Below are 14,382 nucleotides of genomic sequence, written 5' to 3'. Positions count from 1 at the left end.
GAGCACTGCTATGATATTCTGCCTGACGAACAATGCCTCTTCTCCCCGTTTCATTCCCTCATCCCCCTGTTTCATCGTGCCAAAAGCAATAGAAGTCAGGAGCATTGAGCTGCCCATCGTGCCCCATTTGCATCCTAGTTTCACTAATGGCCACAATGTCACAATTCCACGTGCCCATTTAAGCTCATATGCCTTTCCTACAATACTCCTTACATTGAAATAGATGGACCTTTCCACCAAAACATTTCCACCACGTTCAACCCCTTGTCTTTGAAAAATGCATGTAATTTTAACATAATCTTTTCCCTCCTCCATTTGTCCATTTGTTCAAGCACTTTGATTCCCCTCCCCCTGCAAATCTAGTTTTAACCCACCAGAGCAGCACAAGCAAAGCAAGCCTGCAAGGAATTTGTTTGTGTCTTTCCTTCCCCCCCCACCCCCACCCCCAACTTCAGATGCAAACTGTCTAGTCAGAACAGGTCCCATCTTCCCTGGAAGAAAGCCCAGTGATCCAGAAACCTGAAGCCCTCACTCCTACACCATGTCTTTATCCACGAGTTAAGCTGCATTATCCTCCTATTTCTGACCTCATCAGCATGTGGTACAGGCAGCATTCCTGAGATCATTACCCTGAAGGTCCTTCAACCTAGCACCTAACTCCCTGAAATCTCCTTGGAGGACCTCCTCACCCTTCCTATTCCCTATCACTACAGCTCGCCTCTTCTCCTTTGATAAAAGCTTTGATATAGAGAACAAATCAAACTGGTGAGTTGGTAGGTTACCTTGTTCCTCTGTTGCTCTTAATTTTCTCTTACAATTTCCCATCTTACTCTTGAGACGTTGCCTTCTATCACTGCTGGGTCTGTTCTAAATTCCTTCCTAACTTCTCAAGGGAAGAGAAGAGGATTGAACTGGAAAAAAATGAATTTTCTGCTCAAGGCACCATACACTCCACCATTGGCAATCCATTTATTGTATTTACCATACTTTTGTGTATGATGAGCATTTAAATTAATATTAAATTATATTTCTGTTCTCGTTAAAGTCTCTTCTCCATGCTGTCTACTCCAAATCTCTGAAGAGAATGCAAAATGTTAATAAATTTCCAGTATAGGTAATACTTTGCATTACACAGAATTTTAAAAACTTCCAGCATTAGCTGTTTTTTTTCATTATCAAATATGTTCCCATCCATATCTTTGCTACTTCAGCTCTTGTGACTGTTGAATTTGTGCTTTTTAAGTGTTGTGTAACATTTTAGTTAAAGATCTTAAACTGGAGTCTTCATGTACTAAAGTCAAGAACAAAATACAATCTACTAAGAAACACCTTTGAAGTAAGATTGTATAGTTACTCAAAACTAATTATAAATATTGGATTAGTGCTGATTTATATGTTTTTAATTTTATGATAACCTGTGATACAAGCCTTTTTTGCATGGCCATTAGAATTTTTCTTATTTAATCAACATTAAGATTTGTCACTTTTGTTTTAATTTAAATTATTTTGTGCCATGTGTGCCAACAATAAACCCCCATTTACAAATATTGGTTATAAGCACACCTAATAATTGCATCCAGTACAAAGAAATAATACTAAACAAAAATTTCTAATCCTATCCTTTGTATGCTTTTTCACGAATGGTTTGTTTTTGACAATCTAGTTAGCCTTTTCAGAGACTGAGCTACTCCTTGAATGGAGCATTAACATTAATTGTCTAGAATTCTGTCAGAGATGTTGCTTTCTTCCTTTTCCTATTTCATGTTTATTTTTTTATATTTTTATTCTGCCCCTAAATTACTTGTTTCTATTTCTATATGTTCCTACTTGGTACATTTAATGTGCTTGTTCTCTTCCAAATTATCTGTTAATTTCTGGAATAAATGACCGACTCACAGATTAACTTGGTGCCCTGACTTTTGTGTTCTGAAAATTTTAAATACAGGTATGTGCTGCGTAATATCCGTTCGGGTAATGTCCGACCGCACATACGTCTGTGGTCCCATAATTATTCAATTATTGCAACCAAGTCCATAGCAATTTAGGAAAAGCATTCACTGATCTGACTGCGTGCTCTCTCCCCAGAGCCCTGTATCAGTCCCAACTAATCCCAATGCTCTGTGCTCTTCCCATAGCCCTGGATCAATCCCCACTGCCCTGCTCTCTCCCCACAGCCCCGTGTCGGTCCCCACACTGATCCCCACTTACAAATAAAAAGTTTACCGGTACACTACAGTATCCCATATAGCTTTGCTAAGTATATAATGTGGTGTTTGCACAACGTCAATGTCACATTACACTCAATTTTGCAAAACCTATCGTGGACATTAAGTGGCGCATACCTGTATTTCTATTTTGGCATATTTCCAGAGGGCAATACTTTTGTGCATTGTATTTTTCTGCTTGATTTTAAACCATTGTAAAAAAAAAAATTGTGTTTGTACTTGAATTTTGATCTTTGCAAAATGATTCCATTATAATAATAATTTTGAAACGAGGGACACTATAAAGTAGGCTTGTACTTTTAAAATGTTGCACCATTCATCTCAGCTACCTTGTGTTGTAATGACTGTACACAAGATGAACCATGTATAGATCAGTCATTCTCATCCTTTTTTGCCCTAGGCCCCACTTTAAGTTTTCAAAAAAACATATGCTCCACCATTAGTGGAAAAAACTTAAATATTCAAAAGAAGTTTTAATTAAATAATTTACTGCAAGTGTATTTCAATGCAGTTAAAGTCAGAAATAAACTGGAACATATTTCATATTCAACTACTACTTCAATATGTCAAACATCTCAAACACACGTCGGCAAAGACTCAGAAACCTGGCCAGGAATCCTGGGCAAGCATGGTGCCGGCAAGTGCAATGACAACGGGCGCCTCCTGTTGGAGCTCTGCGCAGAACAGCGGCTTATCATTACAAACACCCTTTTTCAGCAGAGGGACAGCCTGAAGACTATCTGGATGTATCCCCGATCCAAACACTGGCACCTCCTGGACTATGTCCTGGTGCGAGAAAGAGACAAACGAGATGTGCTCCACCCCAGGGTCATGCCCAGTGCGGAATGCCACACTGACCACCGGCTGGTTCGCTGCAAGCTCAACCTTCACTTCAAGCCAAAGTCCAGGAACAGTAAAGCCCCCAGAAAGAGGTTCAATGTTGGAAACCTGCAGTCAGACGAAGTGAGAGGAAACTTCCAGGCAAACCTCAAAGCAAAGCTCGAGGATGCAATCCGCCTCACGGACTCGTCCCCTGAAACCCTCTGGGATCAGCTGAAGACTACCATACTGCAATCCACTGAAGAGGTATTGGGCTTCTCCAGGAAAAACAAGGACTGGTTTGACGAAAACAACCAGGAAATCCAGGAACTGCTGGCAAAGAAGCGAGCTGCCCACTTGGCTCACCTTGCAAAGCTGTCCTGGCCACAGAAGAAACAAGCCTTCCGTCGCGCATGCAGCCATCTTCAGCGCAAACTCCGGGAGATCCAAAATGAATGGTGGACTAGCCTCGCCAAACGAACCCAGCTCAACATGGACATTGGCGACTTCAGGGGTTTTTGCGAGGCTCTAAAGGCTGTATACGGTCCCTCACCCCAGGTCCAAAGCCCGCTGCACAGCTCAGACGGCAAAGTCCTCCTCAGCAACAAGATCTCCATCCTCAACCGATGGTCAGAACATTTCCAATCTCTTTTCAGTGCCAACCGCTCAGTCCAAGAATCCGCCCTTCTCCAGCTCCCTCAACAGCCCCTAAGGCAGGAGCTGGATGAGGTCCTCACCCGGGAAGAGACATATAAGGCAATTGAACAACTGAAAAGTGGCAAAGCAGCAGGTATGGATGGAATTCCCCCACCCCCCCCAGAGGTCTGGAAGGCTGGCAGCAAAACTGCATGAGTTTTTCAAGCTCTGCTGGGACCAAGGAAAGCTGCCTCAGGACCTTCGTGATGCCATCATCATCACCCTGTACAAAAACAAAGGCGACAAATCAGGCTGCTCAAACTACAGGGGAATCATGCTGCTCTCCATTGCAGGCAAAATCTTCACTAGGATTCTCCTAAATAGAATAATACCTTGTGTGGCCGAGAATGTTCTCCCAGAATCATAGTGTGGCTTTCGCGCAAACAGAGGAACTACTGACATGGTCTTTGCCCTCAGACAGCTCTAAGAAAAGTGCAGAGAACAAAACAAAGGACTCTACATCACTTTTGTTGACCTCATCAAAGCCTTCGACACCGTGAGTAGGAAAGGGCTTTGGCAATTACTAGAGCGCCTCGGATGCCCCCCAAAGTTCCTCAACATGGTTATCCAACTGCACGAAAACCAACAAGGTCGGGTCAGATACAGCAATGATCTCTCTGAACCCTTCTCCATTAACAATGGCGTGAAGCAAGGCTGCGTTCTCGCTTCAATCTTCTTCAGCATGATGCTGAAACAAGCCATGAAAGACCTCAATAATGAAGACGCTGTTTACATCCTGTACCGCACGGATGGCAGCCTCTTCAATCTGAGGCGCCTGCAAGCTCACACCAAGATATAAGAGCAACTTGTCCGTGAACTACTCTTTGCAGACGATGTCGCTTTAGTTGCCCATTCAGAGCCAGCTCTTCAGCGCTTGACGTCCTGTTTTGCGGAAACTGCCAAAATGTTTGGCCTGGAAGTCGGCCTGAAGAAAACTGAGGTCCTCCATCAGCCAGCTCCCCACCATGATTACCAGCCCCACCCCCCACATCTCCATCGGGCACACAAAACTCAAAACGGTCAACCAGTTTACCTATCTCGGCTGCACCATTTCATCAGATGCAAGGATCGACAACTAGTTAGACAACAGACTCGCCAAGGCAAATAGCGCCTTTGGAAGACTACACAAAAGTGTCTGGAAAAACAACCAACTGAAAAACCTCACAAAGATTAGCATATACAAAGCCGTTGTCATACCCACACTCCTGTTCGGCTCCGAATCATGGGTCCTCTACCGGCATCACCTACGGCTCCTAGAACTCTTCCACCAGCGTTGTCTCCGCTCCATCCTCAACATTCATTGGAGCGACTTCGTCTCTAACATTGAAGTACTTGAGATGGCAGAGACTGACAGCATCAAATCCACGCTGCTGAAGATCCAACTGCGCTGGGCAGGTCACATCTCCAGAATGGAGGATCATCGCCTTCCCAAGATCGTGTTATATGGCGAGCTCTCCACTGGCCACCATGACAGAGGTGCACCAAAGAAGAGGTACAAGGACTGCCTAAAGAAATCTCTTGGTGCCTGCCACATTGACCACCACCAGTGGGCTGATATCGCCTCATCTGTGCATCTTGGTGCCTCACAGTTCGGCGGGCAGCAACCTCCTTTGAAGAAGACAGCAGAGCCCACCTCACTGAAAAGACAAAAGAGGAAAAACCCAACACCCAAGCCCAACCAGCCAATTTTACCTTGCATCCGTGTCTGCCTGTCCCGCATTGGACTTGTCAGCCACAAATGAGCCTGCAGCTGACGTGGACATTACCCCTCCATAAATCTTTGTCTGCGAAGCCAAGCCAAAGATCATTTCAATGCAGTTAGTCAGAAATAAACTGGAACATTATTTCATATTCAACTACTACTTCATTATGTCAAACATCTCAAACACACATTCAACAACTGTCGTCACTTCAATGGGAACCTTGCCCCTGACGCTGGCTGCAGATGTTTTTGATTTGAGGGGCTAATTTTGTGAGTTTCAACCTTAAATCTCTACGTTTTGTGGTTTCCAATTGGTTCCTCTGAGCTTGTAGTAAATCATTAACCGCACTGAAGCTACAGTCTACTAATTAAGACGATGGAAAATGTGTCAGTAGTTCCCTTGCTAAAGTAGTCAGGTTTGGGTATTTTCAATCTCGTTAGACAGCCACATCATGGTTCCTTTCACTTTGAACAGATTTTCACAGATTTATCATGTTGCAACTCTGATAACTTCTCTTGGTATTGCACTGGAACTTCAGATAAGTCCACCAACAATGGCTGAGTTAATCAAGACAGAAAATCCATTGCCTTTAAATCCCAAAATCTATCATTGAAGTTGGTAACCAACATTTTTAAATGATCAACAATGACACTTATTCAACCAATAAAATTGACTAAAATTTCTTGCAGAAATATACCTTTGGCATAATTCTAGAAATGTCATGAATCCAAATATCTTTGTTTTTGCATCAACGAGCGTCATATTTGCTACTTGGAATTGCTTGTTCAATATACTTAGTTTCTCAAGAATGTCCATCAAGTAACTCACATAAGCTTTGTCATCTGTTGTTAGCAAGAACTTCATTTCAAGTTTGTCCTTCAGAAACTCACTGAAATCAAACAGTTCCATAAACCTTTTGAAGCAGTTTCCATTTGACAACCACTTTATTTCAGTGTGAAGCAATAATCTCACATGCTCTGCATTTTTATCGACATAAAATTACTTAAAAAAAAAACAGACATTCACATTTGGACTTGGCTTTGATCGCACTGATACACTTGATCACAGATTGCAGTATCTCGTAGAACAGGGGAAACTTGGCAATTAAGTTTTCTCGGTGGATAACACGATGCACATCCAACATGTTTAGATTTTCATCCTTCATTAAATTTTAAACATCCTGTTTGTTTTTACCCATCATAACAGGTGCATCACAAGATTCAATGTTTCCTTTTGGTATTTCATTTCATCCAAATAATTTTTGAGCTTGCTGTAGATGTCAACTTCAGTAGTGGTTATTTCTAATGATTCACAAAACAACATCTCTTCTTGAATTTCTTCCTGATCAATATATCTCACTTTTGCCAATAACAGAGCCTCACTGTCCTGTACAGTAGATTCATTCAGTTGTATTGAGAACTTTTGAGATTTCAACTTATCAATTAACTGTTTTTCAACATCTTGACCCATGTCAACTATTTTGTTGCAGATAGTACTATTACTCAATAGCATTGCTCGGACATCTTTGTCATCCTTTTGCAGAACTGTTTTGAGAAACAATGATATTGCTGGTTTAATCAGTTCCTCCCCAATCGTATGATTCTTCCCATGGTTTGCTATCAGGAGAGAAATTTCATAGTTAGCTTCAAGGGTGCGATTCAGGGCTATAGTTTGCTCAGTGAATAATGAAGTGATTTTTGATTATTTTCAAACTTTCTTTCAGTGATGTAAAATATTCCAATTTTGAATTGACATGGTTAGGATGTTTTACCCTCAAATGAGCTTCAAGATGGCCTGCTTTCATTGATTCATTTGTCAAAGACTTTTGGCATATAGGCGAAAAGATGCACGTTCATTGTGTACAGTAGATATAAGAACTCCACTGAATATTGACAACCTTTTCCTTGCTTGGTCTGCTCATTTTGAAGAAAAACAACAGAAATATTGGAAAAGCAAAAACGTGTTATGAAAATAAGAACAAAGTGATTTTACTTGGAAGTTACCACAATTGTGTTGTACTGACAATGTTGCCAAGACACATCTTTCATACCAACATAATGAGTTTATTGTTTTTTCAAACCAACTTTTTAATTATTTCCCAAAATATTCCTATGCCCCACTAAAATATTCTTAAGCCCCATGCCCCACCTTGAGAATCTATGGTGTAGATGAATCTTTTCAGCAACTTATGTTGAGAATATCAAGGGTTTTTTTGTTCTTACAAAATCAGATTTATGAAAACTGGAATACTAAACAAAAATCAGCTTGTCTGACTGTAACAGTATCACATGCACAATATGAAATTTGGTTAAGATCTAGCTTTTGCATTTTTTTTGTTTGGTGTTCATAATTGATTAAATTGTAGTACAAGGAAACATCTGTTGCTTTATTTAAAAAATGTAGTAGGTAATCAGAATTTACTTTATTACTTTGGTATTTCTTAATTTGTGACTTAAGAAAATTAAGAATTTTAGAAAAATTAGGAAATGGGTTCCATAGACATTTTTTACCCTTGTGACTTCAATTATAGTTTATTCCTTGTAACTATTATTTGAACACTTCACCTCAGTTTCTCCTATCCATTCAAATAAATTTAGATTTTAAAAAAATTTAGACATACAGCATGGTTACAGGCCATTTTGGTCCTCGAGCCCATGCTGCAAAATTATACCCAGAGAGCCCAGAGGAAACCCATGCAGGCACAGGGAAAATGTGGGGGGATTTGAACCTAGGTCCCGATGGCTGGAGCTGTGCTAATCATGCTGTCTTGTTGAAACTGGGAGAAAAAAAAAATGCTGGAAAAACTCAGCAGGTCAGACGGTATCTATGGAAATCAAAGTAATTAACATTTCAGTTTGTAGATGCAGCATCAGAAATTCATTAATTTTCACACTTCTGCCATCTGTAGTTTTCTTATTCTAGTTATTGATGGTCAAACAATATTCATCAATAAACTAGTGTGATCTCTTCCCTGGTTTCCTTTGTTTCATAATCTATACTACAGTACATTTTTTCAGGACTGGGTTGCTTAATGAAATCTCCACAAAGATGTGCCTTTTGGCTTTCCATGCCAGTATTATGGCCATTTATTTCATGAAGCAATGTTATTTTTTGCTCTCAAGTCTAACTTGTGTCTTACAGAAAAGTGGTACTGCTCATTTGTGTTGTGGCTAATCTGTTTGAAGTTTGACATGCAAGTAGAATTTGATCTTGGCATCTATAACTGAATCTCTGATGGCATTTAAGAGAATCATCTGTTTCTTAACTAGGTGATGGTGTCCATACTGTATTTGTGGCAGTTGCTGGTAGAAGTAATGGTCTAGGACCAGTGCTGTCTGGAAATTCCACCTGTCCTGTGATCAATTGCCCCCCAATATCTGCTGATTGGGGCGCTGAAGATGTTTGGTCATCATTGCGAATGCCTAGTGGTAAGTTGTTGGGAACTTAGATCGATCCCCAGATAATGTATCTAATTGCTGCTTAACTTAGTACTAATCATATTGAAACTTGTCATGAATCAAGTATATCTGATTATGGTAAATTGGTTCAGGTAAACACCACAAACATTGAAATGAGAAGTTCCCTGATTTTCTTGCTTTGCATCTACCAGTATTTGGTATCATGATTCTCACTCCACCCACATTGATCACCTGGTATTATGTTTTTGGTATATGTCTGTACAACAGATATAAAGGGACTTCATTGTGAAATCAGGCATTGTAAATAAAACCATAAGACATAGGAGCATTCAGCCCATTGAGTCTGCTCTGCCATTTAATCATGAGCTGATCCATTTTCCCACTCAGACTACCTGGCTTCCCCATAACCTTTGATGTCCTGGCTAATCAAGAACCTATCAATATCTGCCTTAAATACTCCCAATGTCATGGCCTCTACCATCACCTGTGGCAACAAATTCTACAGATTTACCACCCTCTAGCTGAAGAAATTCTTATCCACTCTGTCCAAGTCTTTCAACATTTGAAATGTTTCAATAAGGTCTCTTCTGCCCCCCCCCCCCCCCCCTTTCCTAAATTTCAACAAGTATAGGCCAAGAGCAGTTAAACATTCCACACATGATGATCTTTTCATTCCTGGAATCATCCTTGTGAACCTTCTCTGTACACTCTCCAATGTCATCACATCCTTTCTTAAATGAGGAGCAGAAAACTCCTCTCAATATTCCAAGTAAGGTTTCACCAGTGCCTTATAAAGCCTCAACATCACATCCCTGCTCTGGTATTCTATTCCTCTTGAAATGAATGTCAGCATTGCATTTGCCTTCTTCACCACCAACTCTACATGCAAGTTTACTTTCAGGTTATTCTGCATGTGGATACCCAGATCCCTTTGCATCTGGGTATTTTGAATTTTCTCCCCGCCCATTTCTTTTTTTCTACCCAAGTGCATGACCGTACACTTTCTGACATTGTACAGTAAAACCTCGTTAGAATACGATAGTTGGGGTCCAAGATTTCGTACCGCGTTACAGCCGAGTCGCGGAACAGATGCATATATGTCAGAAGGCCCACAGATAATCAAACCCAAATAGCCCCGCTGCCGACAGCCCCTCGGCGCAGGACGTCAGGGCTGGACCGGCTGGCACGGGGTTGGGGCAGCTGGCCCTGACGCCCCGCGCCGGGGGTGGGGGAGGAGGGGGCTGTCAGGCGGCTGCCCCTGTCTCGATTCAGGATTCGGTGTTTGCTCCATGGCACCTCTCCCTGCTGCAGACCTTTCAGATGGCAGAACAGCGCCGCCACCTGAACGTCCCTTCACAGACATCCGCAGCCGGCTCTGAAGCTGCATCCTCCTGTCGATTCCACCTGAAAGCAAGCGCATACTTTTAATATTGGTATTCTGAATTTTAATCAACTTATTTGCAAAGTTTGGGGTCCACAAACACCCGCGCTATAAGCAATTCCACGGATTAATGAATCTCGTTCTAACGAGGTTTCACTGTATTTCATTTGCCACCTCTCCCCATTCTTCTTAACTGCCTAAGTCCTTCTGCAGACTCCCTGTTTCCTCAAAACTACATACTCTTCCACCTACTTGATTGCATTATTTGACCAACTAACATGAAGTAACAAACTAATGAACGAGTCAGCTACCTGGAACACGTGAACTATGTATTTGTTAGATAGAAAAAAACTGTAGTATGTTGCATCTTCTCTGTAATCTGGCAATTTATTGGGAGAGCATGAGATGGACATTCCCATCCACAACTATTCAAGTACAGCATTAAAGTTTGAGTCAATAATAACAATTACTTTGCCTTATTAAAGTAGAAAATATTATTATGTGACATGATTCTAAATGCAAAGGATGAAATTTTAGGAGGTGAGAAAGACCCTGTTCTGATTTAAAACCTGAGCAATTGAAAGTATGGGTAACAAAGGAACTAAAAGGTTGGGAGTTGTAAACCAAGATGTTTTAAATGGTTGAAGAAGCTTAACAAGGGATTTAAATTAAAAGATTAATCTACATTTAAATAAAAATTCATTCCCAAGAAACGATGAATGCCATTGAAGGTAAAGTTGTTATAAATGAAGCTTGATGTACAGTGGAGTTTTAAAATTTATGCTTAGGAAAGGTGTATTAGCTGCCTGGGCAGGTGGTTTAATTGTGTAGTTTTGAGGTAACAAGCATGGAAGAGAGTTGCATCAGATAGGCTCAATAGGAGATAATGAGGAACTTTTCCATCAAAAATGGAAATTTTTGAGGTACTCTTTCCAACAACTGCCAGCTACCTCATTGTTTTTGATGCTCATGATGCGGGAAGAAGCAATTTGTCTCATGGGTAGATAATCTCTTGGCACTCTTATCAATTTTAATTGTTGTCTTTAGTGTAAATTGGGTATTACGTACACTCTATTGTCCATGTTGGGAATCATCAGTTTGGGTTGAAGCAATGATTTGTTTGTGCAAGTCTCTGGAATCTGTTCTATATCCTATTTTGATAGTGAATAGTTTTGTTTTGATCTTCAAGAATTCAAAATCTCCTCGACTGAGAAAGTAATGTGGATAAACCACTAGTTAAGAAGGAGGGGGTGGGGTGAGTGTGGGGAGTTGGGAGAGAAATAACTTAGTAGCCTGAAAACAGGGGAGAGCCTGAAGTAGTGTGTTCATGATAACAGTGCATTTAAAATGTGTGATTTGAGGGCACGTGCTTAAAAGAAGCTACTTTATCAAACATGAGATTATAGGCACTTTCAGGTGGCCAAAATACCCCTTTGTAAAGCCGCATATTTGACCTCTATGTGGCAGTCAGGAGGCTACCTGAAAGCGCAGGAGGCGCCTGTGAGGCACACTTGGTAACCCTCCTCCGGGAGGGATAATTGCCAGAGCACTGCGGTCCCCCCGGCACCTGAATGCAGCCGCCTGAAAGCGGCTAAGGGGATAGCAATCAGCTGGCAAGCACCTGATAGCCCCCCTCCCCGATGCCCCTGCCCCCCAGTGTGGGACGTCAGAGCAGGGGCAGCAGGCGCGGGCAAAGCATTTGGATCAGTGTGGGGATCGACACAGGGATGTGGGGAGAGCATTGAACAACACAGGGCTGTGAGAGAGCACGGGGCAGTGGGATCAGTGTGGGGCCGCCCCAGCGCTGACGGCCTGCGCCGGCCGCCCCAGCGCTGACGGCCTGCGCCGGCCGCCCCAGCGCTGACGGCCTGCGCCGGCCGCCCCAGCGCTGACGGCCTGCGCCGGCCGCCCCAGCGCTGACGGCCTGCGCCGGCCGCCCCAGCGCTGACGGCCTGCGCCGGCCGCCCCAGCGCTGACGGCCTGCGCCGGCCGCCCCAGCGCTGACGGCCTGAAGGAACAGGAGCCGGAGTACACTCCAAGGTGCCTCCCGTGCAGCTGTCCCTTTCAGGTGGTCAGCGCTGCCACCTGAACAACCATTCCACAGGTCTGAATCCACTTCTGCAGGCACTTTCTTGGCGGAAAATGTACCTGAAAGCGGCTTATTACTAAAGGGAGAATTTAGTCATTGAGTATTTGTATTTTCATAAACTATTAAATGATAGTCCCTAATTTTGTTTACCTATTTGCAATATATGCTAATAATTTTGCCTCTTCAGACATAGCTGAAGTGCAGTATCATAATTATTTTGTCAATGCTGCTTTCCCCAAAACTGAGTGTTCATTGATGTTGTAGTTAAAAGTTGATGAAGGCTCTTTTAATGTTTTTAATCAATCGTAGTTAATAGAAATTGAGAGATAGAGGGATACAGAACATTAATTTTCTCTGGTAAAATGTTTTGTTCCTGGTAGAAAGGTGGATATCCTCTAATCTTATCACCATATTGTTTTCTAGGTCTTGGCTGCTCCACTGTTCTATTTCCTGAGGCAGCTGCCCTTTTTGCTGCTCAGATATTTGGTCAGTTTAATCATTTAGTATGGGGTAAGCTACGGGCAAACATGTTGAGCACTTGGATCTCATTGAAGCAAGCTGACAAACAGTTAAGAAACCTGTGATCAAAATAGCTGCACTTTCTGAGAAGTTTGCAGCTATTTTGGAAGAAAAATATTAATTTTGAATGTTTGCTTCTCTGCCCAATTCAAATCAAGCTTTATTATTGAAAACAATGGATTCAGCAATTGCTGTTAATTAAAATGCTGTGCCCTTGATTCTTTTAGAACACAAATGTCTAAATGCCAACTCTCACTGTTGCAATGAAAATACAATTGTGGGACTTCATTTAACCTATTGTGAAGTTGCTTCTATTTGATTCAATTGATGTTTTGTCATTAAGACTGCAGTACTCCAGTAATCAAGTATATGTTTAATATTTACACAATAAAATGTTATTAATTGGATGAGTTGAGTTTTGTGGTTCTTTAAAATCCATTCGTTTGGAGAGTTGCAGAATAAAGGGTATAATTTAGACTAAAGCACAATGCTAATTCTTAATTTTCCAGTGTTGACATTACTGAGCTGAGGGCAAAAGCAGAGGATTCACACATTTTAGTCAATGCTGCCCTCTCTTGGTACATAGTCCCGTAAAACAATTTACATTCACATCTTTGTTTGGTTCTCTGTAAGCCTTGCCTTCTCTGCTTGATGTCTCTTCCCTTCAACTATTTAAAAACTGTTGCAATCCTACAGTTAAGATTTTTGCACGCTATTTATTAAGAACATAAATTGAAGCTCATTCTGTCATTTATGCCTGTTCCCTGTTTCGTAAAACAGTAGTGCAAAAATGCATTATTCTGCAAGTCTGTGTTAACAAATAAACTGCCAGTCTTGCTAATCTCATTTCATATTCCCATTAATACCCCTTGATTTTAAATTGGGTGCAATTTGCAGTTGGCAATTATTTTATGCAAGCTTCAAGTCAAGCTGGCAGTGAGTAGTTTCACGATTTATCACTAAATCTCCACTTCACTATAGTTCTGGTTACATGATTACCACTGGCAAAAGTCCCAGAGCAACCCAGTTTTCTGTTCAAGTTTGTGTCACTAAATGCCAAGTACAGTGAGACAAAGCTTCTCTAAATTTTGGGCAGTGCAGGCTTGTGGGTCAGAAGGGTCGATTTGTGCTTTATCATTAAAATAAATTTATTCAGCTGTATGAGGAGCTTGATTTACAGACTACAGTCTTCAAATGAAGAGATTGATTAGCACCAAAGGTAGCACTTTGAGGAATTAATTCAGGAGCCTGATGGCTATGGGGAAGAAAATGCCTTTCAGTTGGTTGGTGCTCATTTTCTGAAGTCTCATCTGAGAGAGGGAAGAGTATGTTGCCTGCCTTTTGTTGCAGAAGGATCTGCAGAAGGGAGTCAGCATATTTTCAGCTACATTCACTGCCTTCTATAGTTTCAGATCTTGAGTAGAACAATTTCAATATCACACTGACACATTAAGTATGTATGCTGTCAATAGTGCAGCTGTAGGGGGGTGTGGCAAGATGGCGTAGAGAGCATATGTGTGATCCCACCCTT

At 41.6% G+C, this 14,382-nt stretch overlaps 2 protein-coding genes across 4 annotated transcripts in view; one reads left to right on the top strand and one right to left on the bottom strand.

Moving 5' to 3' along the window:
* Window positions 1-13,258, top strand: part of paics (phosphoribosylaminoimidazole carboxylase, phosphoribosylaminoimidazole succinocarboxamide synthetase) — a 34,792-nt gene extending 21,534 nt beyond the window's left edge. Inside the window, exons 9-10 of the mRNA XM_069924610.1 lie at window positions 8,713-8,871; window positions 12,756-13,258. Coding sequence (XP_069780711.1) covers window positions 8,713-8,871; window positions 12,756-12,916 — 320 coding nt within the window. The 3' untranslated portion in view covers window positions 12,917-13,258. The remainder of the gene's footprint in view (window positions 1-8,712; window positions 8,872-12,755) is intronic.
* LOC138757385 (LON peptidase N-terminal domain and RING finger protein 1-like) overlaps window positions 6,369-14,382 on the bottom strand; it is a 61,596-nt gene continuing 53,582 nt past the window's right edge. The window contains exons 12-14 of one of the 3 annotated variants that reach the window (XR_011353560.1): window positions 9,926-10,266; window positions 7,215-7,356; window positions 6,369-7,059 (exon numbers count right to left, since the gene is read on the bottom strand). Coding sequence is in view for 1 of the 3 variants with exons in the window: in XM_069924601.1 (XP_069780702.1) it covers window positions 10,216-10,266 (51 nt within the window). In the remaining 2 variants the exon portion in view is untranslated. Of the gene's footprint in view, window positions 7,357-9,925; window positions 10,267-14,382 lie in introns of all 3 variants that reach the window. The other 2 variants (XR_011353559.1, XM_069924601.1) reach the window with 2 other exon arrangements.

Source organism: Narcine bancroftii, chromosome 3, assembly GCF_036971445.1.
Source record: "Narcine bancroftii isolate sNarBan1 chromosome 3, sNarBan1.hap1, whole genome shotgun sequence".
Lineage (NCBI taxonomy): Eukaryota > Metazoa > Chordata > Chondrichthyes > Torpediniformes > Narcinidae > Narcine > Narcine bancroftii.
The sequence above is the reverse complement of the archived record's forward strand: the minus strand, read 5'-3'. Positions and strand labels throughout refer to the sequence as shown.